Here is a 25,384-nt window from a genome sequence, read left to right as displayed (position 1 = left end):
AGGATTAGCCCTGTAAAGTGAAAAAAAGAAAATGAGATTTCTTTCAACAACCGGTTCTCCAAACTGCTTAGAAAGTTAACAACCGGTTCTCCCGAATAGGTGCAAACTGGCTGAATCCCACCACTGCCATTAACTATTAGAAGTTGAAAACATTCCTATGTGTCTTCTTTTTCTTTTTAATTTATAAGAACCCAGCTTAGATAATAGGATCTAGCTGGTTTTAAAAAAAAGGCTAATCAGTTTTGATCTGGTTGCACTTGGATGAGAGGCTATCAGTAAATCCCACAAGTCTGGGTTAGATTGTAAAGTAAAAAAAAAACATGTAACACTGCAAGGGAGTAGATAGCATTCCTGACAGGAAAGGCATTTCAATGTTAGTTAATTCCTATTGTAAATAAAGATCCCCAGGACGGCCACCGAGCAATCTAAACCGTGTGGAGCTGGTAACACTGAGGTAGAATAAAATTTCCATTCCTCCATCTTCAAAAAGCTGCGTAAAGCTGCGTACAGCCAATTCACAATCATCTTCAAGGTTGCTGACCTCAAGCTGAGGTCAAATGCTAAAGGAAGAGAAAGGAGAGTCCTCACACATGGCCGATCACAGAAGGGTTGAGGCAAATTCCCAGCATGGGAGAATAAGCTGACTTGAAGCTCTGCAGGACTTCAAAAAAGAAAGGAGGGGGGGGGGAGATTTGTCACTTTTTTCAGTGTTGTTTGAATGGTCACAACTGTTGTAAGTCAAGGACTACCTGTATTGATGAAGATGAATTTGTAAATTTCAAGCGTGCTTGGATTAGGCAATTGGGGTGGATTACTTTTAAGTGTTCTTAAAACCCTCTTTATTTGGGACTAGCCGATAACCTGGTGTTGCCCGGGTATTTATTTATAGGGGAAATATGTCGGGACCAAACGTAATTTGTAATGTTGGATTTTCCCCTTACCAGAGGAAGCTCCCCTGTGGAGTACTGTGAAGTCATTATCATGGCAACTCCACTGCGCTGCACAGTAGAAGCCATTTCATGGCAGTACAGTAGAAGCCATTTCATGGCAGTACAGTAGAAGCCATTTTAAGGCAGAACAGGCTGTCTCTTAACAGAACACATACCCCAAGGGGTGTTAGGGGTGTCTTACCCCCACATTATTTTCTCCAGAGGGTAAGTCATCTGTATACCAAGTTTGGTTGAAATTGCTTGAGGTGTTCCAGAGTTATGCTGGAACACACACACACACACACACACACACACACACACACACAGATAGATTCATACTAAATTCTAAGTATTGAACTTTATTTCCCTTCCTCTGATATTTGTGTAACCAAAAGTTCTGAGTGATACTTTTGCTATAGCAAAAGACAATTTCACATACCTTTCCTTAATCAATTACGTGCTACATTTGTGAAGACTATCAAACACTGTGAAAGGGACACCACTACCCCCCAAGCCCTTTATTTTGGGAAATGATATTGCCATGCTATTTTATTTTGTTTGGTTTTAAATTGGATCTGTGTCTGGGCTATTCGCAATAATCTCACACAGAACAAAACCAGAAAACCCAGCAATTATGTGTTTTTTCCCCCCTCTCCTTTGTAGTGTCATGGAAATCTCCACCTCCTTCCTATGCCTTTGCCAGACACAAGAGCCGAGTAAGAAAACATATTCTCACCATTTCCTTCTACTGAATGTAGGCACAGATTTGTACACCTACCCGAGAGAACAGAACGTGCTCCCTTTTGATACCTGGACTAGCACCAGCAAACGAATAATGGAATGTTTGCTAGGTTGTCTTCCGAGTAGGTCAGTACAAACATCAGTTATCTCAGGATAGGTGGTCAGTTAAAAACGGGAGGAAAAGGACCAGGAACTTCTGCATCAGGGATGATAACATCTGAAAGCACCTTAAGGTGCCTTGGCAACTGAAATATCTAAACACCTGCTGCAGCCAAGCAGCCATTCATGGAAGAAACCTCAACTATTTGTTGATTGTGCTATAAATGCACAGACAAACCAAACTAACCTGAAGAGTTTCTTTCTGTTCTTAAGTGTTGAGAAAGTTTCACCTAGTTTACAATTTTTCACAATGCATATTGAATGTGGTGCTTTCTGTTCCCAGCATCTTCTTTAGGACGGGGGGGACGGGACGGGACATGCTAGTAGTGTTCCAATATTTGAGGGGCTGCCACAGAGAGGAAGGGGTCAAGCTATTTTCCAAGGTACCTGAAGGCCAAGCAAGGAATAATGGATGGAAACTGATCAAGGAGAGATTCAACCTGGAAATAAGGAGAAATGTTGTAGCAGTGGGAACAATCAACCAATGGAACAGCTTGCCTTCAGACATTGTGGGAGCTTCATCACTGGAGGCTTTCAAGATGAGATTGGACTGCCATTTGTCAGAAATATGGCGTAGGGTCTGCTTGGGCAGAGGGTTGGACTAGATGACCCACAAGGTCCATTTCTGTTAATCTGTATATGTATCCATCTGTATCTATCTATCTAACCCAGGTAAATCACTGCCAGATCACTATTACGTTCTGCTGAGATATATTTAAACTTTCTGATTTGCTTGCATTGAAGTGGACTCTGCTGAGGTTCCACTAGTCTGGTTGGGGCAGCGGGTTGGACTAGATGACCTACAAGGTCCCTTCCAACTCTGGTAAACTGTAATCTATTATTTCATGATTTCTCAACTTGGCACGAGCCAGCTGTATGGCTGCTATCTGGGTTCATTCTGTTTCTTGAACTTTTAGCTTGTCTAGATTTGTAGGACGCTTTTATTTAGTAAGTTTGATTTAATGTTATCAGATCAAACTACAATGAGATACACAGAAGCTAGAGCTAGAGGGAAAATAATGAGCAATTCTATGTTTGTATATTGCAAAAGCAGAATTGGTACAAATGTAACAGCAATTAAGACACCAAGGGTCACGCCCTGAGAGGAACCACCAGTCAAGGAAGCATCTGACACACACAATCAGTCACCATTAAGGCCATAAACTACTCTTCTACAGACAGTTCTAATTACTTTGGATCCTGAGAGTAAAAAGGTAGAAAGTGATATCTTGTCTCAATGTTGTAAGCTTCGTGACCCGTCAAAACCGTGTTCCACAAAAGCGCGGTCGACGAAATCGCGTATGTGACGTTATCACAACGCGATGAAAAAGATCGAAAAATTGAAATAAAAATTAAATTACAGCAAGCCGATTCACATAAAGGTAAGGGTTAGGTTAAGGGTTAGGGTTAGGGTTAGGTTAAGGGTTAGGGTTAGGTTTAGAGCGTTAGCGTTACGTTTAGCGTTAGGTTAAGGGTTAGCGTTAGGTTTTTCGTTAGGTTAAGGGTTAGGTTTAGGGTTAGATTTAGGGTTAGGTTAAGGGTTAGGTTTAGGATTAGGTTTAGGGTTAGGTTTGGGGGGGTTAGGGTAAGGTTTTCGCTTTATTTTTACATTTTTCGATCTTTTTCGTCGCGCTGTGATGACGTCACATACGCGCTTTCGTCAACCGCGATTTTGTCGTCCGCGGTTTTGTGGTGGAACCGTAAGCTTTACCAGGCATTGACAGATTTTATTTCTTCCAAGGTAAAATTTCACATTTGGAATCTTTGCCACAATTGCCTCCTCAAAAGGTTGTTTATGGATCTAATTCTATTCACGTTCAATACAATGACAACTTCTGCATGTAGATTTAGTTCAGTTAAGAGATCTATCATTTGAGACCCAGTTTGTTTGTAGTGGAAAGCAAGATACTACAAGTTCCAGTCCTACCTCTGGTATGAAGCCAGCTAGGTGATCTCAGGCCAGCCACTTTGTCTCAGCCCTAGGAAGGAGGCAATGACAAACTACATCCTGAAATCCTTTGCCAAGAAAACTGCAGGGATCTATCCAGGCAGTTTCTGAGAATCGGGCAGGATTGAATGGAAGAAAAACAATTCATTTAGGAAGCAGTGAATTCCCAGTTTTCACATACAATTTAATGTCATTTTGAAGGCAAAGGTAAGATGAAATAAGCGGTGGAATAAATTGCAATGTAGGGCTAACAGCAAATACACAATAGTGGCATTTATTAAACCAGTGTTTCTCAACCTTGGCAACTTGAAGATGTCTGGACTTCAAGTCCCAGAATTCCCCAGCCAGTGAATGCTGGCTGGGGAATTCTGGGACTTGAAGTCCAGACATCTTCAAGTTGCCAAGGTTGAGAAACACTGTATTAAACTATAAAATGTTTCACTTTGTTTGTTTCCAGTTGAGGGCAATATCCCCTTTGTATATCTAGACCTTGGGCAGCACAGCATTTTCAGAATTGTTTGTTTTGAGAGAATTTTAAGGTGCAAAATTGCAAAGGCATCCATTTTACATTTACTGTTGCCAACTTCTATTTCACAAGACCATTTTTTTCTGTGTTTGAGGAGGAATTGAGGAAGGAGCTGAAGATTAACCCTAAATTCTGTGTCCATCTCTGCTCCTCGCTGTAACAAATGTCATCCTCCCACAACTTACACTATTCTTCCTGAGTCATTTCTCAGCATAACCTTTACAAACAGCTCTGCCACGTTTTAGATGGGTTGGGCAAATACTAGTAGTGGTGAAGTTGCTACAAAACTGTGCAAAAAGTTGGAAAACGTTCAAACAAATTCAAAGCAAAGAAATTAAATCTCTTAGCCCACAAGATCACCTGCATTAGGTTAAATCTGTGTGGTTGCTTTGATTTTGGCTTAGTGTTTCTATGAATTCTGCTTGATAAGCCATGGATTAGAAGAGGGTAGACATCTTTGCAGCTGTTGAGTATTATCATGTCTTGATGTGGTAACAAACACCCTAAATACGTGCTAAACTTCATTTCAGGATCTTGCAAGATTTTAACAGTGCATATATTTGAACTTGAGGTCCTGCAGACCCCATTCTTATTTATGACTTGGGTTCTGCCTGAACCTAGCCTTTTAAGCTTATTCAGCAAACTGTGATTCAATAAATCCCGTTATGTTCTGGGTGAAGAATGGAGGTGATGCCAGAGTGATTTCTAACAGTTCTTTATTCAATACTGCCTGTGAGGCAACCGTTCCTTCCTTTTATAGGGAAGCTGATCAGCCCACACCCAATCAGGAGAGAGTATTTTCCTGCTGCAACAGAGAACCAGATTGAGAACTTCAACTGACAACTATATACAATACATAACATACCCAAACACTAGAAGGTTAAAAAAAATCAAAGATGTTTGTGTCTTGGATCTGATTAAAAGCCAGAAGTTCAGTTTTTCTACCCAAACAGAAAAAGTGAAGAGACAGGAAGTTTTTCCTGGGCAGAGAAGGATGGAGGGAAAAGAGCTGAGTTCCTGCATAAAAGTTCAGGGGAAAAAACCCTTTTATACTTTCTAACTTTGGTGTAAGACTTTTAGAGATTGCTTGAATGTTTTATTGGTGACTAGTTGGTAACACGGCATTGGGTATTTATTTTTCCTAATCCTGAGTCTGGCTACTGTGCACTGTGCACAAGTACTTCTTTCCTCTCGAGCCAGCAGCCCAGCATCCCCTTACTCCACCCGGTCCAGTCCCGGCCTCCGACCGTGAAACTCCCCCCCCCCGATCACCCTTGCATGAGGAACTGGCGCTATACCTGCCCGCTTCTTGATTGCTGCTGCTTTTCCCACCGCGAGGGCTTTTCCCTCACTTGAAGCCTTCTGCTCCTCTCGTCATCTAAAATGGCAGCCAGGGTAATAGCCAGACATTTACTGCAAACGCATGGAAGGTCTCGGCACTCGATGTGTGGCAGAGACCCGAAAATCAGCTGGCTGGTGGGAGATGCATGGGCATGCATGGCGGAGCTGAGCTACGCTCTGCGTGCCATCTGCGTGCCAGGGGACACACACACACACACCACACTGAGGGGAGTTAGGGGTGTCTTATCTCCATAGTATTTGTCTCCAGAGAGTAAGTCATCTATGTACCAAGTTTGGTTGAAATCGCTCGAGGCGTTCCAGAGTTATGCTGGAACACACACACACACATACACACAGCCGTATAAAACAGCCTTACCGTTTTATTGTTTTTTTCTGAAATGGAACTTCTCTTGAGGATGTGGAGAGCTAGGTTTAGCAATTAATGAAATACAATCTTAGGGTTGTTACCATGAGATGGGTGGGGTATGGGATGATAGACATTCTGAAGTCAGAAGACAGCAGGGAGCCACGTAGGGGGAATGCAAGTGAAAACAGAGGAGGCTTTCCATTATGTAAGAGAACAAATGACAGTAAAAATATATAGCATAATATAGGTAAATAATATCTGGTCATAAGTAGCTAAGTTTAAATAAATAAAGAAATGTACATACAAATGGATAACGAATAAGGAGATTATGAATGAAAGATAGAAATGTATAGTAGGGAAAACACTAACTGCAAAGAAACCAATTCGGAACTGCTGTATGATATACGATGGAACTTATTGTTCCTATGTTGTTTTTAAGTTATGTGTTTGTTTTTGTTGATGTGTTTATGTGTTTAAAATTTAAAAAAATAAATAAAAAAAATTACAGATGATTCAAATAATGTGCAGGACAAACACCTGCTAAAGACAGTCATTCAGACACAAAGATGATTCATTGTAATAAAAAATAACTAAAGATGTCAGAATAAGAAGAATCAAGCAAAGAGACAAGATTTGTTGTGAAAGAGATTGCTGGGGATTTTAAAAAGGATGTTTCTGTGAAATAGTGGAAGGAGAGGCATTGGGATATTAGAAATTGGGAGTGCCCAGGGCTTTTTCATTATATTTTATTTGGAGTGAGGTGGTGTAGATGAATAGCGCACGGCAGCAGGAAAAATGAAAGATTCCTTGTAGGGAGCAACAAAAATAGCATGTTAGCGTGGAAAGAGGTTATCAAGGGGCACATCAAGAATGCAGAAGAAATATTGATTTAAAGCCAGAAATATTCTTGTTGGGGATTCTACCTGAAAAATACAATAAGGGGAATGCATATTTAATTATTCATATATTAACTGCAGCTACAATTGTATTTGCACAAAATTGGAAAAGTGAAGAGATCCCTACAGATGAGAATGTGATCAGGAATATGTTAGAATGTGTAGAAATGAATAGATTAACGCTTGCAATTACGGAGAAAGAACAAACTGAATATTATATGACATGGGACTTATTTTATAAATGATTAGATAACAAAATGGAAATTAGAAACAGGGAAACAAAAAGATGAGTCAAATGAAGAAGTTATGTTACAAGACAAGAGAGACTTATATTTGACTGATTTATATTTGTAAAACCCGGACAACAAACTGTTTAATTAAAGATGGAAATATTATATTATATTATATTATATTTATTATATTATATTATATTATATTATATTATATTATATTATATTATATTATATTATATTATATTATATTATATTATATTATATTATATTATATTATATTATATTATATTATATTATATTTATTATATTATATTATATTATATTATATTATATTATATTATATTATATTATATTATATTATATTATATTATATTATATTATATTATATTATATTATATTATATTATATTATATTATATTATATTATATTATATTTATTATATTATATTATATTATATTCGTTCTTGGAGCTGCCGTCTTTCTATAAATCTTGGTGGGGTGTTTGTGGAGTGCTGGTTTTGTTTCAGTAAGTGGATGGATTGGCTGTGTGGTCGTATCATGATTGGTACCTAAAGACAAAATCCAGCTAGAAAACCAAGGAATACCATGTAAAAACTGCCCTGCAACATACATAGGACAAACCAACAGGAGAATAAATGCACGCATCACAGAACACAAGAATGCAGTAAGAAAAAAAGGAAAAACCTCCTCCCTTTTCCAGCACCTTAAAGCTACAGGACATGAAATTAATTTTGAAGGAACCAGGTTAATCTCCAACACTGAACACTTCAACAAGAGAATAATTATGGAAGCTATAGAAATAGAGAAACACATGAATAAAAGTGGCAATACCTCCCGCCTACCAGACATCTGGAAACCAGCCCTAATCAACAAACGAGCCCCACCCACCACCCAGGCCGTTACAACACAAAACAACAAGGAACACACAGCCAGGCACCAATCAGCACCAATCTACCAATCATGATACAACCACACAGCCAATCAATCCACTTACTGAAACAAAATCAGCGCTTCACACCCCCCCACCAAGATTTATATAGAGACCGCAGCTCCGACTACGCTTTAAGCCGAAAACACCAGCCTGAAGATGGCGAGTGAGACCTCGCCAAAAACATTGCCAAGACAATCTCAATCTTACATGGGAAAAGACTCGAATACAACAAGACCAGCATATATATATATATATATATATATATATATATATATATATATATATATATATATATATATATATATATTAGTGTCACAACCCCTGGTAAGCCCCAATTATGGGAGGAAGCTAACTGCTTCCAACAGCACAAATAAATACAAATATTTATCAGCACAAATAAAAAAACATATATATATATATATATATATATATATATATATATATATATATATATATATATATATATATATATGTGTGTGTGTGTGTGTGTGTGTGTGTGTGTGTGTGTGTGTCTGTGTCTGTGTCTGTGTCTGTGTCTGTGTATTGTGTCACAACCCCTGGTCTGCCCAAATATGGGAGGGAGCATACTGCTTCCCTTTTCTGTCTATCAGCTCACTCTGGGAGCCATCTAGGTAGAAAGCCATTTTTTATGTTGCCTTGTTACATTTGTGTTGTAATTGTGCTGATAAATAAATAAAGGGAGACTAGTATAGATCAATTTCAAGTATGGCTAGCTGATGAGAGCTAAATAGCTTGAAATAGATCTATACTAGTCTCTCTTTATTTATTTATCATATTGCAGAAGAAAAAAAGCAAGTACGAGACAAACCAGCCATCTAATATGCTGAAGTATCATCATCACCACCACCACCACCACCATCATTATCATCCCATGTTTTGAAAAAGGAGATCACCTTCCCACAAAAGCATCCCAGTTAAGATATAGCCTGTTCAGGAACCAAGGAAAAGAAAAAGAAATGATATTTGGAGAACACTGAGATGATTCATTGCAGGAAAGCGTGGTGGGAAGAAGTTTTTTTTTTTTTTAGGAACCGAAAGCATAGTGACACACATTTCAGGCAGCATAAATTTGCATATGGGCAGGAAAGTTGCCTGGAGGAACGTTATCCATGGGATTGCGATGGGTCAGACACGACTTCGAACCAATTACAAAATTTGCATGTGATATGTTAATATAGATATATGCAAAGAGCAATTGTAATTTAAAAAGAACTGTAATCATTCCTGGCAAGAGTTTTCCAAAAATAGAAGAATGCCCTGCAGATAGCATAAGCCAGTGTTTCTCAACCTTGGTGACTTTAAGTCCTGTGGACTTCAACTCCCAGAATCCCCCAGCCAGCACAGCTTTAAGTCCACAGGACTTAAAGTCGCCAAGGTTGAGAAACACTGGCATAAGCAGCTACAACAATAGATGAGTGAACTCAACAACTTCTTCTGGATGTACAGGTAATTCTCAACTTACAATGTTAATGTAAGTTGGTTTGGTAACATAAGTAATGGTAATGGTAATGTAAGTGAACATTTGAAACTACAATGACATTGAAAAAGTGTGTTATGACCATTTCTCCCACAATTTTTACAGTATCCCAATCTTCATGTGATCAAAATTCAGGTGCTTGGCAACTGACTCATATTTATGATGGTTGCAATGCCCGGAGTCATGTGATTTCCCTTTGGCGAACTTCTGACAAGCAAAGTCAATGGGGAAGCCAGATTCACTTAGCCACTGTGTCCCTAACTTAACAACTGCAGTGATCCCCTTAACAACTGTGGCAAGAAAGGTTGTAAACTGGGACTAAACTCACTTAACAACTGTCTCGCTTAGCAACATAAATTTTTGGACTCAGTTGTGATCATAAGTCAAGGACTACCTGCATTTTAATAAATAAAGTTATCTCACTTTGTGTTGGATGTTGGGTAAGCCTTTGTCTGAAGTGGTGTAGAGCCGAGGTGGCGCAGTGGTTAAATGTAGCACTGCAGGCTGACTGCAGTTCAGCAGTTCGGCTGTTCAAATCTCACCGGCTCAGGGTTGACTCAGCCTTCCATCCTTCCGAGGTGGGTAAAATGAGGACCCGGATTGTTGTTGGGGGCAATATGCTGACTCTGTAAACCACTTAGAGAGGGCTGAAAGCCCTATGAAGCGGTATATAAGTCTAACTGCTATTGCTATTGCTATTGCTATTGCTATTGCTATTGCTATTGCTATTGCTATTCCTGCCTGAGCAGGGGATTGGACTAGAAAACCTGCAAGGTCCCTTCCAACTCTGTTATTCTATTCTACTTCTCTTATTGTAGGTTTTAATGTATGTCCACTTTGTTTTAATGTGGTCCCTGTGTGAAATCTTAAATTATAAAGTTTAGGAATAAATTTCCAATAAAACCACTAGATGGCAACAAATCCAAAGAATATGTTTGTGACCGGACTCTTGCATATTAATTTTATGATTCTGCATTTTGGCCATCCACTCCTTTCTTTACTATTTTTCATTATTTTATTCCGGTAATCTTGTTCAACTTAAGGGATGCTTTTAACACTCATACTTGTAGTATTCAGCACTTAATAATCACATAAAAAATAATTTCCTGCTCATTTATTTTCTCCCTCTACTAACTTGTTGAAAAGTTCTGCATGCTTTTTAACAAAGTGGCTTAGCAAACATTAATTAAAATATAAATAATAAAAGCACATTGTACCAATAAAACATTAACCCCGTAAATTACTCGTTTATAGACCCACATATTACAATGGTCAAAACACATAATGAAATATTTTATTTAATTCTGAGAAACCACAAAAATAATTTAATTAAAATAAAACTAAATTTAAAGGAATGGGATGGGCTTAGTCTGGAACCTAAAGGATAGTAATGAATAGTAATAAAACTTTCTTTTTTGAAGAAAGTTTTATGGTTTGGCCTAAATACATATGAAATATGTGGGGCTGTCATTGAAGGCCATATGGACACATCTGGAAGATACAAGGGACTCAGAATGTTGCATCATGGGCACTAATGGCCACACACAGTGCACCCTGATGCCTCTGTATTGGTCGCCAGTTTCTTTCTGGGTGCAATTCAAGGTGCTGGTTACCACTTGTAAAACCCTTCATGGAATAGACTGGTCTATCAATGATATTAGGAAGAACAGATGCACCCTGGTTCCCTTCAATTATGCAGTCCCATCTACTGGGACATCTACCTTCACTGTCATGGCAGTTGTCCCCTGGAACAGCAGACACTCCCAGAGATCGACATAGCTTCTACTCTGATGATATCCCAAACGTCCGGAAGACTGGCTGTGATCCTAGACCTGGGGCTAAGGTAGGTGCTGAGCCCGTTGTTATGTCAGATGATTCCCAGACACACCTGGCTGTTTGTTCTCCAGTTCTGTTTTAACGGAAGTTGCCTAGAGTTGTTTGGTATCAAGCAGCTTCTAAATTAAATAAGAACGGAAGGAAGAAACTAGGCAGTTTGAAAATAATACACTCCTGCAAGCAAGAGCACCATAAGGATTGCTTTATGGTACCATCTCACATTTACAACAGGTATGTGTAGACAGACAGACAGACAGACAGAAGGATGGATGGATGGATGGACAGACAGACAGACAGACTGACATGGGTTGTTTTTTTTTGCTATTCTATGTTATGTTATTAGCTTTGCTCACTGAATCCCCTTCAGTTCTGTGGAAATACAGGCCCAGATTTTCCAGTCAATGTTCTTCTAGCTGGAAAATTACAGGAGTTGAAGTTTAATCCATCTCAGGGCGTGATCCAAAGCCTGAGTTTGGTTCAGAAGAGGGGGGGGAAAACCTATTCTCCCTTATGCACTAAGACACTGGGCTCAGTGTCTACACTAAAGATTAATCTATTTTGGGGGGTGTAATTAGACACCATACAATCATTGCGATTTGCAAACCATGGTTTGTATAAGATACTATTTGTAATGGGTCAAAGCATGGCACAGTGCAGTGTGAGAATCAAGATGAAATGTCTTGTTCATTTGACAGGAATGATAGCTCTGAACTGAAGATGAGCTTGGCCAGTTGCTTTGCAGTGTTCATGGCGTCGTGGTATTCTCAGCAATTCTAAGACAGCTCTCCCATTTTAAAAGTTGATAACTGGGGGAAAGAAAATTAGGTCCCCTTTCATATATATCTAGGCATCACAACACAGGACTGCAGAAATATCCTGCTGGTGGTGAAATTCATTTTTTTTTACTACCGGTTCTGTGGTAGGGTGTGGCAGGGGAAGGATATTTTATCCTGAGCCAAGGTGGCACAGTGGTTAAATGCAGCACTGCAGGCTACTGCTAGATCAGCAGGTCAGCGGTTCAAATCTCACCGGCTCAGGGTTGACTCAGCCTTCCATCCTTCCGAGGTGGGTAAAATGAGGACCCAGATTGTTGGGGGCAATATGCTGACTCTCTGTAAACCGCTTAGAGAGGCCTGAAAGGCCTATGAAGCGGTATATAAGTCTACTGCTATTGCTATTGCTATTGCTATATTGCAAAATCCCCATACCCTCCCTACTCTGGGGCCAGCCAGAGGTGATATTTGTCGGTTCTCCGAGCTACTCAAAACTTCCACTACCGGTTCTCCAGAACCTGTCAGAACCTGCTGAATTTCACCCCTGTGCTGGTCCACGTAGTCCTGTTTTCTGAATCCCATGTCCAATTGAAAGCATCCAGTGATGCCAGACCACCTGCTTTTAAAACGGCTCTCAGACTGAGGAACGGCTGATTTTTTATGTGAACTTATTAGGTCTCTGTTGAAAATCCATCCCAGTGTCTTCCACTTCTACAACTGCTATCAGTTGATATGAATTCTGCAGTTCGCCTATTTTCATGAAGAATATTTTTTTTCTGTTGAGCCTGATTATTTAGATCCATTATTCAATATTCGTTAATTAAAAGCACACTGCCTTTAATGCTACTTCTGCTGCAAGCATTGGACTGAGCTAGTATCGTTTTTCCTATTCATCAGTGTCTTAGCAATAGCAATAGCAGTTAGACTTATATACCGCTTCATAGGGCTTTCAGCCCTCTCTAAGCGGTTTACAGAGTCAGCATATCGCCCCCAACAATCCGGGTCCTCATTTTACCCACCTCGGAAGGATGGAAGGCTGAGTCAACCCTGAGCCGGTGAGATTTGAATAGACGAACTGCAGAACTGCAGTCAGCTGAAGTAGCCTGCAGTGCTGCATTTAACCACTGCACCACGTCGGCTCTGTATATTGTCTGTATATTCCCAGACAGTCTCAGATCTTTAGAAATCGAGTATTTAACTGGAATAACCTTTGTTGGGTCGAGCCAGATGGCAGTCACTGCCACACAACTAACCCTTGTTGCTTTTTCAACAGCATCACATGAAAAAAAGGAGTTAATTGCATTATTATGTAACAAATACCTGGTTAGCTTTAAGATAAGGAGGCTGAAGAATAATTCATATATGCAAAGATTAACAGCAATCTTAATTTAATACAAGTAGTGGTTGACATGGAATTAAGCTAAGTGTAATTCTGAAGTTGCAGTAAGAGACATTGTGAAAACTGTCATGGAATCAGATGTAGGTCTACTGGAATCCTGATAAAGAATGGGAAACAAAGCATAGAAAACCACTCACACTTTGTACTACTTAAACAATAGCTAAGAAAGGAGAAGCAATGCTTGGCACACAAACTGGTATGAAGAGCATTTTCTGGTACAGTTTATATTAACTTGTCAAAATACTGCAGTGCATAATTCAACTAGAGAAAAGGAGGGTGAAAGTGGAAACAGTTTTAGAAGCAAAGAACATCAAGGCAGAAATAACATTCAGGAAAATCATTCCTTAATCTAAATATTCCGGCAAGAATGAAACATGGCTGGGTACACGCAAGTACCTCAAACTCACTAACTGGATATCACATATATTGGCTTACAAACCTTTGGCCTATTAATAAGGTTGACCCTTTATTATCTCCCTTCTAAAGATAATAATGTTTATCTACAGGTAGTAGAAAGCCTTTCCAACTATTCATTTTTTCTAGTTAGTTAGCAAATTTGTTTGTTAAGAAGATAAATATTATGTTTCTCTTAAGCTGGAATGTACATAACTGGGAAGCCAGATCCTCTGTTTAGTGGAAATCACAGCATGTACTTTCAAGTTTACTAATTGAACAATCAGATACATGAATTAATTAATTACATCTCTTAGTGTTTGACACCAAAGGATTTTTAAATTCCAAATCATGTGGGGTTTTTTTTCCATTCACATCCCAGTTTTCAGTACTCAAAATAAGCTGGCATTGTAAATATTCTGCACAATGTACTTTAAAATATAAAGGTGTCTATGATCTGGTCATTTAAGAAATTCTCAAAATTAGAAGACCAACAAATACTGGAAACATTGTTAAAAGGTAGATTTTTTTAAAAAAAGTATTTTTACCTGTAAAGTCATGTATGGAACTTTTATTTTTAAGACCGGAATGCCCTTATCTGCTATTGGAGTTTTCTGGAACATTAGAGAAATTGTCATGGATTTTATTGAAAGTGAGTTGGCAGAATCCACCAAAATTGTAACATTGAGAGCCAGTTTGGTGTTGTGGTTAAAGCACCAGAGTAGAAAGCAGGAGACAGGAGTTCTAGGCATGAAAACCAGCTGGGTGACTTTGGGCCAGTCATGTACTCTCAGCCCAACCTATCTCACAGGATTTTCCCAAAGGTGCTTTTTCAAGAGGCAGCTGGACTTTCTGGTTTTGCTTTGAAGACATTTCACCTCTCATCCAAGCAGCTTCTTCAGCTTCTTGATGAACGGATGGTGGGAAATGGAAGGATGTATACTCCTTGCAGACAGTGGGTCATTTGCATTCTTTTAGGGAGTCGTTGAGGCTACCTGTAGATTTATCTATATTGTCAGGGTCATCCGAGTAGTGCAAATAGATGTGAAGCCTTCTTGGAACTGTGTGTTATAGACTGGAGATAGATGATGTTGTATTCTTCCCCCTCTGTTGAGAGAATGTTGTTCAAGAAAGAAAAAAACCCAGAAAATCTAGTTGCCTCTTGAAAAAGCACCTTTGGGACAACCATGACCTGGATGAGTAAGACTCTCCATAGACAACTCACAGGATTGATGTTGTGCAGAAAGTAGGAGAAGGAAAGTGTGTTGGATATATATGCCACTTTGAGCTATTTGTAAAAATAATAAAAGAGGTGTTCTGACCGAGGCTTCCCAAGAGCACAAAGCAAACTCCTTGTCCCGACAAAAACCCTTTTTAATAATTTATGGTGAATTCTGCTCATTCACATCCAGCAAAGTCTTTCAAGGGAGGATTTACAGTCACAGACCTTATCTGACCAGCTGTTGAGGTGAACTAAAACTAAACAGGAGCATTTGATGGGTAGACATGGGAAAGGAAGGAAGACTTCTGATTAGAGGAAACCTGACTGTAGAGGAAATGTAATTTCAATAAGAGAATGGGACAGCTATAGCTGACTCAGAAATAAATGGCTTTTATTGTATGAGTAAGGAAGTTAATGATCCATTAGGAATCACCATGACTAATACCATATATATATACTTTTGGGAAAGCTAGAGTCACCGTATGTTTCATAATTTAACTTGTTAGCTCTGAAGATTTAAAATCTTTGGGATGGTTTCACCTAATGTCTCATAACATTTCTAATCACACTTTCAAATCCTAATTCTAAAATAGGTAATGAAGTAAGGAGCCTTTTTGTAAAAAAAAAAAAAATCTCGGTGTCATTACAATAATTTTATGGATACCAGTTCTCAGCACCCAGAGGCTAAAACACTCGAATAAGATTAATTTCAATTTTGTGCCAATGCCTCTATTTTTGGCATGGCCACTTAATTAATACCGAGTCCATCTGAAATGAAGTTTCCGTTTGTTTTTTCAAAGTCAGGTTTGGAATGTATTTGCTGGAATTAATTCCTTAATGAGCCATCTAATCCTGTTGCTTAGTTGGGGACAAATTGTGCAAAACAAGCCTGAGCTTGATTATGCGAGAAACTGGAAAGTAAAGGGGAAAAAAAGAATGTTTACAATATGCATTTCAGCAATGTCGCACAGGTTCAACTTCAACCCATAGAGATGGTTGCTTAGAAACAAGAGTATATGGTGAGGATTTCTCCTACACCAATGTTTCTCAATCTTTGCAATATTAAGATGGGTGGACATCTATTTCCAGAATTCCTGGGCCAGCCAAATTTGAGGTCCATACATATTGTTGCTAAGGTTGAGAAACATTGTCCTACATTATAAGGATAATTATCATCTCTGGTCCACTATTTAGGAATAGAGAAGTGTGTATTCTCACCATCATTAGGTGTAGTGGATTTGAAGAGAATCAGACACAAGCAGGCAGTTTTAGATACTGTGACTATATGGCCACAATAAAATCTGAGTGGCAAAGAATGGGGATCCTGGCATTTGAGGATTAACTTAAGCCTTTTTCTATAAACTCAATGCCCATGTCTTTGGCAAGGTTTAGAGTTGCTTGGGGTGATGGTGAGGGCATTCGGCTACGATCAAACGCTTCAGTGAACTGGCATGATTGATGATACCAAACATTGTTTAGAAGCATTTACCTGAGAAGGTAACATTAATACTGAGACTTGCAGTAAGATCGGAATTGGGCCAAGTTCTTTCTTACACAAAATATTATAGCAACAGTGCAGATAACAGATTAACAAAGTTGGAAGGGACCTTATAGGCCATCTAGTCCAACCCCCCCTGCTCAAGCAGGAGACCCAACACCATTTCTGATAAATGGCAGTCCAATCTCTTCTTGAAAGTCTCAAATGATGAAGCTCCCACAACTTCTAAAGGCAACTTCTGTTCCATTGGTTGATTGTTCTCACTGTCAGAAAGTTCCTCCTTATTTCTAGGTTGAATCTATTCTTGGTCAGTTTCCATCCATTATTCCTTGTCTGGCCTTCAGGTGCTTTGGAGAATAGCTTGATACCCTCCTCTCTGTGGCAGCCCCTTCAAAATTAGAAGTTGTCGAGGTGGGAGTGAAAAGTTTTGAGCTTTTTTTTCCTTTTCAGCTTTGGAGGAACAAAATTGGAAAGGCTTAAGATACCCATGATAGCTCTTAAATCCTCCAATGTCTCTAAATTGGCCCATTTTAGTTTTTAAAATATATAAAAATGTTTTCAGGAACAAAATTGGTCTCTAAAGCCTCTATAAACCATTTTATGTTGTAAAAGTTTGCATGACTGCCTGCCTTCCATCCATTTATCTTTTTTTTTCTGTCTTCAACCCTTCCTCTTCACTTATTTTTCTGTTGCTTAAAAGTAAAAGTAGAAGAAAGCAAAAAGATTCATTGGGAAATTCTACTTTCAGAATTATTTCATTTTGGGTATACATAGTGTGTGTGTATGTATGTATATGTGTGTGTGTGTGTGTGTGTACACACACACAAACACCATAAAATGCATCTTTTTTGGATTGCTTCCATTTGCAAAAGGAAATATTAAAGTCTTGAGTTCTCATTTCCTTTGGAAACCTACATCAGGGTTCATCTTTCTGAACCAATGGGCCATTTCAAAATGACACGTAATTCCAGGAACATTTTGCTTATCATTGTCACTTGAAAAACAGTAGACAAAGTCCACTGTCCCTGTTTTTGAAGTCTATAAAGACATCACCTCATGCATTAATATAGTTAATCAGATATTACATCTTAAGATAAAAGCTGCACAAAATAACTGTCCATAGAATGCTACAAGGTTTTGGCCAGTTTGGGGACAGAAAATCATGTGGGAGTTCCATGTTTTCACACCGCAACTTTTAGTAGTGAGAAATTTTCACACCAGAAGCCATATACCCTTATTCTTATGCAACATGTATCTCAAGAAGCTCTGTCCTGAATATGTGATTCAGTCCAGATAATCTCTTATCCATCCAAATAATATAATATTATTTTTATTCTATTCTGGCTAAAACCTAGGCCATTTAAAAATATACTTTCCGATATTGGCCTATTTCCTTTTAATTTCTATAAAGCTACTGAATGTAAAGCAAGAGTCATTAAAATGGATTCATACTAATGGGAGATAAACCATCAAATTCAATTATTCACTTTTCCGTGTTGGTCTATGATTGAATAAAGATTTGATGATGATGATTCACTTTTCTAACCTTGACAGTCTCATTTCTCTACAACATTCAAGAAAGTTTTTCAGCCCAAATTTTTAAAAAGTGACATTTTGTCTGCAGTTCCCTGAATATAGCTATTTTTATATGCATTTTCCCATACAAATTTAAATATAATTGCGTATATTGCCAATACAATTCAATGCATTTTTAATGTACTACCGGTACAGTTTATTGACTATTGCAAAATCAGAAATGTATGGATCTCAGCAGTTAATTGCATTCCGATCTCTCTAGGGAGTGAAAATAAGGTAAGGTTACCTCTAGTATGAATGAAACACATTTCTCTCTGCTTCATATATTACAGCTATATTTACCTAGAATACTTGAAAGATCTCTTAGTATTGCATTGGGAAAAGAGGTTTGGAAATCAACAAAAGCTCTAAAATATATATTTTGAGATAACATGTGAATTGTGCCATTTCTAAACTGTTAAAAATTATCTCTAGCCTTCTGTAACATCCAAATATACTACATATTTTATTGTGCCCGTGCAATTATTATACACACACACACACACACAAACACTGTATGACTGACTGACTGATTAATTAACTAACTAACTAGCCAGCCAACCAACCAACCAACCAACCAACCAACCAACCAACCAACCAACCAACCAACCAGAATCACTGGCCCAGAGACTTCCAACTACCTTTCATGCCTAAGGTAAGAGTAGAATTCACAATATCCTGCCTTCTCCACCAGTACCTTCACCAATCAAACAGTGCTCAATACTTAGGAATAAAGTTAGTTAGGAATCATACAAAAATGATAATTTCCCAGTTATCTTTTTAAACTATGTGACAAATGAGGTTGGTGCTATGGACATAGCCTATCTTGATTTTAGCAAAGCATTTGATACAGTTCTACATAATGAGCTCATTAAAAATTGTACAGGCCAGGGCTTAATCACTGGGTGATGCAATGGATAGGAAGTTGGCTCAGGGATGGGTCCCAGAGTATGATTCTTAATGGGGCGCTGTGTGAACAGAGACAAGTCACGAATGGTCTACCATAAGGCTCAGTCCTAGGTCTTGTTCTGTTCAATGTGTTTGTAAGTGATATAACAGAAGGATTGCTAGGTAAAACTCATCCTTTTGCGGATGACCCAAACATGTGTAATAGAGTCGATGTTTTTGGCATTGCTGTTCCCACAATAGGAAATTTCTTCTTAGTTCTAGGTTGGATCTCTTTTTAAGGAACCTGTACAGCAGGGGTGGGATTCAGCCGGTTTGGACCGGTTTGGGTGAACCTGTAGCTCTGACGATCAGCTGCGAGCGAATCAGTTCACTCTGACGATCAGGTGGGCCTGCACATCCCTGTGCTATACTGACCTATATTTCTTTTGTTTGAAGCCCCGCTGATAGGTATGGCAGAGCGGATTGCCACACCTCAGCTGTTTTACTTACCAGGGCTGCAGTAGAAGGTAAGTTTTTGAGCTGTTTTCAAACACATTGTGAAGCATGTGCTCAGTGAACCAGTTGTTACTGGTTGAATCTCACCACTGCTGTACAGGGTCTCTTGCTTGAGCAGTGGATTGAACTAGGAAACCTCCAAGATGCCAAGGTTATTCTTGCTTATTCTGTATAGGCAAGAAAAACGAAATGCACACGTACAGTATAGGTGGTACCTTGCTCAACAGTAGTAATTGTGAGAGGGACCTTGGAGTCCTAGTGGACAACCATTTAAATATGAGCCAGCAGTGTGCAGCAGCTGCCAAAAAAGCCAACACAGTTCTAGGCTACATTTATTTATTAATTAGACTTCTATACCGCTTAATAGGGCTTTCAGCCCTCTCTAAGCGGTTTACAATTTTTTTAGCAATTTGAGTCAGCAACTTGCCCTCACAGTCTGGGTCCTCATTTCACCCACCTCGGAAGGATGGAAGGCTGAGTCGACCTTGAGCCGGTGAGATTTGAACCGCTGAACTGTAGATCACAGTCAGCTGAAGTGGCCTGCAGTACTGCACCCTAACCACTGCGCCATCTCGGCTCATAAACAGAGGGATAGAATCAAGATCACGTGAAGATCTTGGAGTCCTAGCAGACAATCACTTAAATATGAGCGAAGCAGTGTGCAGCAGCTGCCAAAAAAGCCAACACAGTTCTAGGCTGCATAAATAGAGAGATAGAATCAAGATCACGTTAATATCACTTTATAATGTCTTGATAAGGCCACACTTGGAATACTGCATTCAGTTTTGGTTGCCACGATGTAAAAAAGATGTAGAGACTCTAGAAAGAGTGCAGAGAAGAGCAACAAAGATGATTAGGGGACTGGAAACTAAAACATATGAAAAACTGTTGCAGGAACTGGATATGTCTAGTTTAATGAAAAGAAGGTCTAGGGGAGACATAATAGCAGTGTTCCAATATCTCAAGGGTTGCCACAAAGAACTATTCTCCAAGGCACTTGAGGGCAGAACAAAAAGCAATGGGTGGAAACTAATCAAGGAGAGAAGCAACTTAGAACTGAGGAGAAATTTCCTGACAGTTAGAACAATTCATCAGTGGAACAGCTTGCCTCCAGAAGTTGTGAATGCCCCAAACATTGGAAGTCTTTAAGAAGATGTTGGATAGCCATTTGTCTGAAATGGTATAGGGTCTCCTGTCTATGCAGGGGGTTGGACTAGAAGACCTCCAAGGTCCCTTCCAACTCTGCTATTGTATTGTATTGTATTGTATTGTATTGTATTGTATTGTATTCTGTATTTTACAGTGGAGAATGAGGGCATTGGGATAAAAATAAGTATGTTAAGAGGTCTTTGCCTGTAAAAGATGCTGATGGGAAGGCCCTCCAGGAGAGAAACGTCTTGTTGGCAAACAATCCTTCTAATATATCTAACATTCATTGGATTGAACATTCTATAAAATGGGATCATCAGCTATAAAATTGCTTAGTTTGACTTTTGATGTGTATACTTACAGACTCACTCTAACTTGTAATGACACATTTAAGCTTAGAACACACAGAAATATAACTATTGCATTATTCCTTTTTTATGTAAGAGCATTGACAAAACATAGGAAAAAAGTAAATAAAAGAAATTAAATACAGGAGAAAATAAAATGTAACTAAGATTTTTTTCTACAGCTACATTATTCTCGATATGTATAGTCCTGTGGTCTACTTCTCCATTCCTTTCTTGTCCTTGGACAAAATTCTCTCATCTACCTCATTCATTGCTTTCATTATGAAGATCACATAAATTCCATTCATAATCACCGTCTTGCTCTTTTTTCTCCCTCTCAATCCATTCACTCTTTTGTGATTCTATCCTCATTCTCTTCTGTGTGACCAAACCACCTCAGTGCATATTTCTTCACTGGCTACTCAATTCTATATTTAGTCCACACTGAATCCAATATCCATTCAATTTTGATCCTATCTTCTTGTTTTACTACACACTTTTCCCAAGTAACCCATTCCCACAACTTCAGCTTATTTCCCTCCTAATATACCCACTCTCGCATTCAAGCATGTTATTAAAGGTAAAGGTTACCCTGCACATGTGTGCTTGTTGTTTCCGGCTCTAGGGATGGTGGTGCTCATCTCCGTTTCTAAGCCGAAGAGGCAGTGCTGTCCGAAGACATCACAGTAGTCATGTGGTCGGCATGACTTGAAGATGCATGGATTTCAATTCCCAGAATTCCTCAGCCACTTTGAGAGTTGAAATCCACACATCTTCAAGCTGTCAAAGTTGAGAAACGCTGATTTAGTGCAAGAGGGAGTACTAAAGTTAAGAGCCACGAAACCACACTATTTATAAAGGTAAAGGTTCCTGTTGCACATATGTGATAGCCATTCCCGACTCTAGGAGATGGTGCTCATGTCCGTTTCAACACAGAAGAGCCAGCGCTGTTCAAAGATGTCTTTGTGGTCATGTGGCTGGCATGACTAAACACCAAGGGTGCTTACCTTCCCATCAAGGTGGACCCTATTTTTCTACTTGCTTTTTTAATGTGCTTTCGAACTGCTAGGTTGGCAGAAGCTGGGACAAGTAACAGGAGCTCACCCCGTTACACGGCACTAGGGATTCAAACTGCTGAACTGCCAACCTTCTGATTGACAAGCTCAGGGTCTTAGCCACTGAGCACCGTGTCCCTTAAGCATGTTATTACGTAGAACCAATTTTGTTTTTTCCAATAAACATTCTGTCCTCACATATTATTCACCATCTTTATACAACGAGACATCCAAGGTGCCCCCACAACTATGTTATTCTAAGTTCTGGAAGGAAAACACTTCAGTCCAATTCAAAATATGACATAAATTATTGCATAAGAGCACTCTCTGAAGTTACAATGGGTCAAGGGGCTAACTGGTTCTTAAACTGAGGAGAAATTAATCTCTAGATTATTCATAAAACATGTAAACTCTCCTTCCTCCAAAAATTGATGAGCAAGGTTTTTTTCCCCCTTTATTGTAGAAACTGTTACTACATTGCAAAATCAGAAACAATGGCAGCAATTATGAGCCATTATTATTTCACAATCAGAAAACTTCTTGATATATCTCGGAACTCGCCCAGTTAGTTTTACAGAAAACGCCATACAGCTTAATTTTGTAACAAAGATCAACCGAGTGCTTTGCCCCAGAAACGATTGAGTACAAAGAGGCTCTTTGTAAGCCCTTGAGGGGTGTGGAGACAATGAAGTTGAAAACATTATTTCTATCCAAAATAATAGAAATAAAATCACAACTCTACTGAATTAGTCAAAACTAGCTTTTACTCAAGCAAAAGAAAGATAGTGTGATAAGAGTCAAGGAAATTAGGCAGGTGCCATCTTAACATGGAACTAATAAGATAAGTTTGAACAGCCAAACGATTTCAAAGAACTGTTATGATGTTGATAAAATCTCCATCTGTGTTGCCTTGGCCTACTTGATGAATAGTGTAATATTTACTTATTCATTATTATTAAATTTATGATTTACTATTAATTTATGTTACAATCTATGTGGTGTAAGTTTAAAAGAAAGAAAAGGGTGTTGCATATTTCTTCATAATGTCTGTCTGTCTGTCTGTCTGTCTGTCTATCATCTATCTATCTATCTATCTATCTATCTATCTATCTATCTATCTATCTATCTATCTATCTATCTATCTATCATCTATCTGAGTTTTTGCCCTCTGGGAGAGTGAAAACTGCCTCCCCACGCTCTGGAGGCCTTCTGGGAGGCTTGCTTCCCCTCTCTCTGAGCCTCTGCATGGGCCCTACACTTACCTCACTTCCAAAACGGGCCATGTGGAGACTCCTGGGAGGGGTGTGGTGGCCATGGCATAGCTAGCCAGGGGTGGGATTTGGAGGTTCTCTGAACCAGCCATAACGTTAGCTACATCTTCTCCCGAACCTGGGTGAACCCGTAGCAGCCCCCTGGGTGCCCGGAACTAAATATGTTTACATTTCAATCCCTCAACAGTAAAAGAGAAAATGCAGAGTTGTAATGTAAGGTCAAGATATTGAATATGCTTTTCCTTTAAGGGAGAAATTATTAAACTAACTTGATGATTCTTTGGATCACCATTTCAGAGGTATTTCCTTACCAGATTCCTCAATGCCTTCAACAACAATGGCAGAGCTTCTACCGGTAAAGTACCTAAAAATTCAGAGAGTTGTTCAGAGATGTATCTGCCTTGAAAGTAGCCCTTGTTCAATGGCATAAGACAGTGTTTCTCAACCTTGGCAACTTGAAGATGTCCGGACTTCAACTCTCAGATTTCCCCAGCCAGCGAATGCTGGCTGGGGAATTCTGGGAGTTGAAGTCCGGACATCTTCAAGTTGCCAAGGTTGAGAAACACTGGCATAAGACAATCAAACATCAAGAGTTGGCTACAGAAAATATTTGATGACACCTTGTACTATTCGTAATAGGTTTAATGATAACTTTAGGTCATGAAAAGATTTATAAAATTTGCCAGATTTCAATTCCACAGAGTTATGAGGCCCGGATTCTGAATGCATTCTGTAAGTTACGAAAAACCTTGGTTCAAAATCGTCGCCCTATGATGCTTTGCCTGGTTAAAGATTATGAGAACAAAATATTTAATAGTAGATAACTTGTTAGTAATAATAGAGATAAACAGTCTGGAAATCAGCTTCTGCTCCCTGCAGAACTCTCCCCTGCTCTAAGCCTACAAATACCAGGGTACCAATAAAACCACATTGGTTCCTAGACATCCCTGCTCCAGTTATTCATGAGCCCCTCCACTGTTGCATGACTATCCGCCACTGTTCGGTAGCTTACCCTCTATGTTGAAGATAGTCAGATGAGGCCTACAGTGAAAAGCACCCATTGCGTTTCCTGCGCAGTTCATCCAGAGACCTTGGAAGACCCAAGTTGCGGTAATCACCGAAGATGCTCTGCTGGTGACTTTCCATTCGTTTGAGGCCGTGGCTGCAATAATTGCCCCTATCCCACCGAAACAGAAGAGGAAAGCAACAATTTGTATTCCCGACATGTTCCAGGGATGCCAATCAACTTCCAGCGGCTTCTTCTGTTGCAATGGGGAGTAGCAAGCCCGCGTGCCTCTCTAGTATAACATTACCACATTACATGAGAACAAGTGTTCAACGAGTGGCAAGGCCGATGTAAATGCAGTCATTCTTCATATCCGACTGATATCTGACGCCAACAGCCAAGTACCTCTGTGAGACAATGAGTGTGAAAATGCTGGGATCCTTCAGTTGTATCCCCCAATTTAAAACGTAGCATCATTAATTTGTAATTCTGGAATGTTATTCTTTAATATTTTTCTGTTTTTGGCATCCTAGCATTCAGTTAATGCTTAATTTTTTTTGTTAATCTGAAACACAACACATTTCTCGCTGAAAAGAAGAAGAAGAGGAGAAATAGGTCCAGAGTCCAAATGGTACTTTTAGCGTTTGGCACTTGTTTGACCAAAGGTGTTTAAATATTTTTTAATAGGAGGCATTGTAAGCCAAAGTTTACATAAGAGAAGTCCTGCCAGATTGGACCTATCAAACTCAGGATACTGTTGCATGTGCAAATCCTATACTGAAGATACTGTGGATAGAATCATAGGACTAGTATTGTAGGGACCTTGCAGGTCTTCTAGTCCAATCCCCTGCCCAAGGTAGGAGTCTT

General features: G+C 39.1%; 1 protein-coding gene across 1 annotated transcript in view; it reads right to left on the bottom strand.

Annotated features, from left to right (window-relative positions):
• CLDN10 (claudin 10) overlaps positions 1-24,947 on the bottom strand; it is a 58,984-nt gene extending 34,037 nt beyond the window's left edge. Inside the window, exon 1 of the mRNA XM_087726814.1 lies at positions 24,524-24,947. Within this exon, the coding sequence (XP_087582940.1) occupies positions 24,524-24,737 (214 nt within the window). The 5' untranslated portion in view covers positions 24,738-24,947. The remainder of the gene's footprint in view (positions 1-24,523) is intronic.
• Positions 24,948-25,384: the final 437 nt, after the last annotated feature.

Source organism: Thamnophis sirtalis, unplaced genomic scaffold (assembly GCF_051295495.1).
Source record: "Thamnophis sirtalis isolate CommonGarterSnake01/CBP01778 unplaced genomic scaffold, rThaSir2_p1.2 scaffold_12, whole genome shotgun sequence".
NCBI lineage: Eukaryota > Metazoa > Chordata > Lepidosauria > Squamata > Natricidae > Thamnophis > Thamnophis sirtalis.
This window is presented reverse-complemented; position numbering and strand designations above follow the sequence as displayed.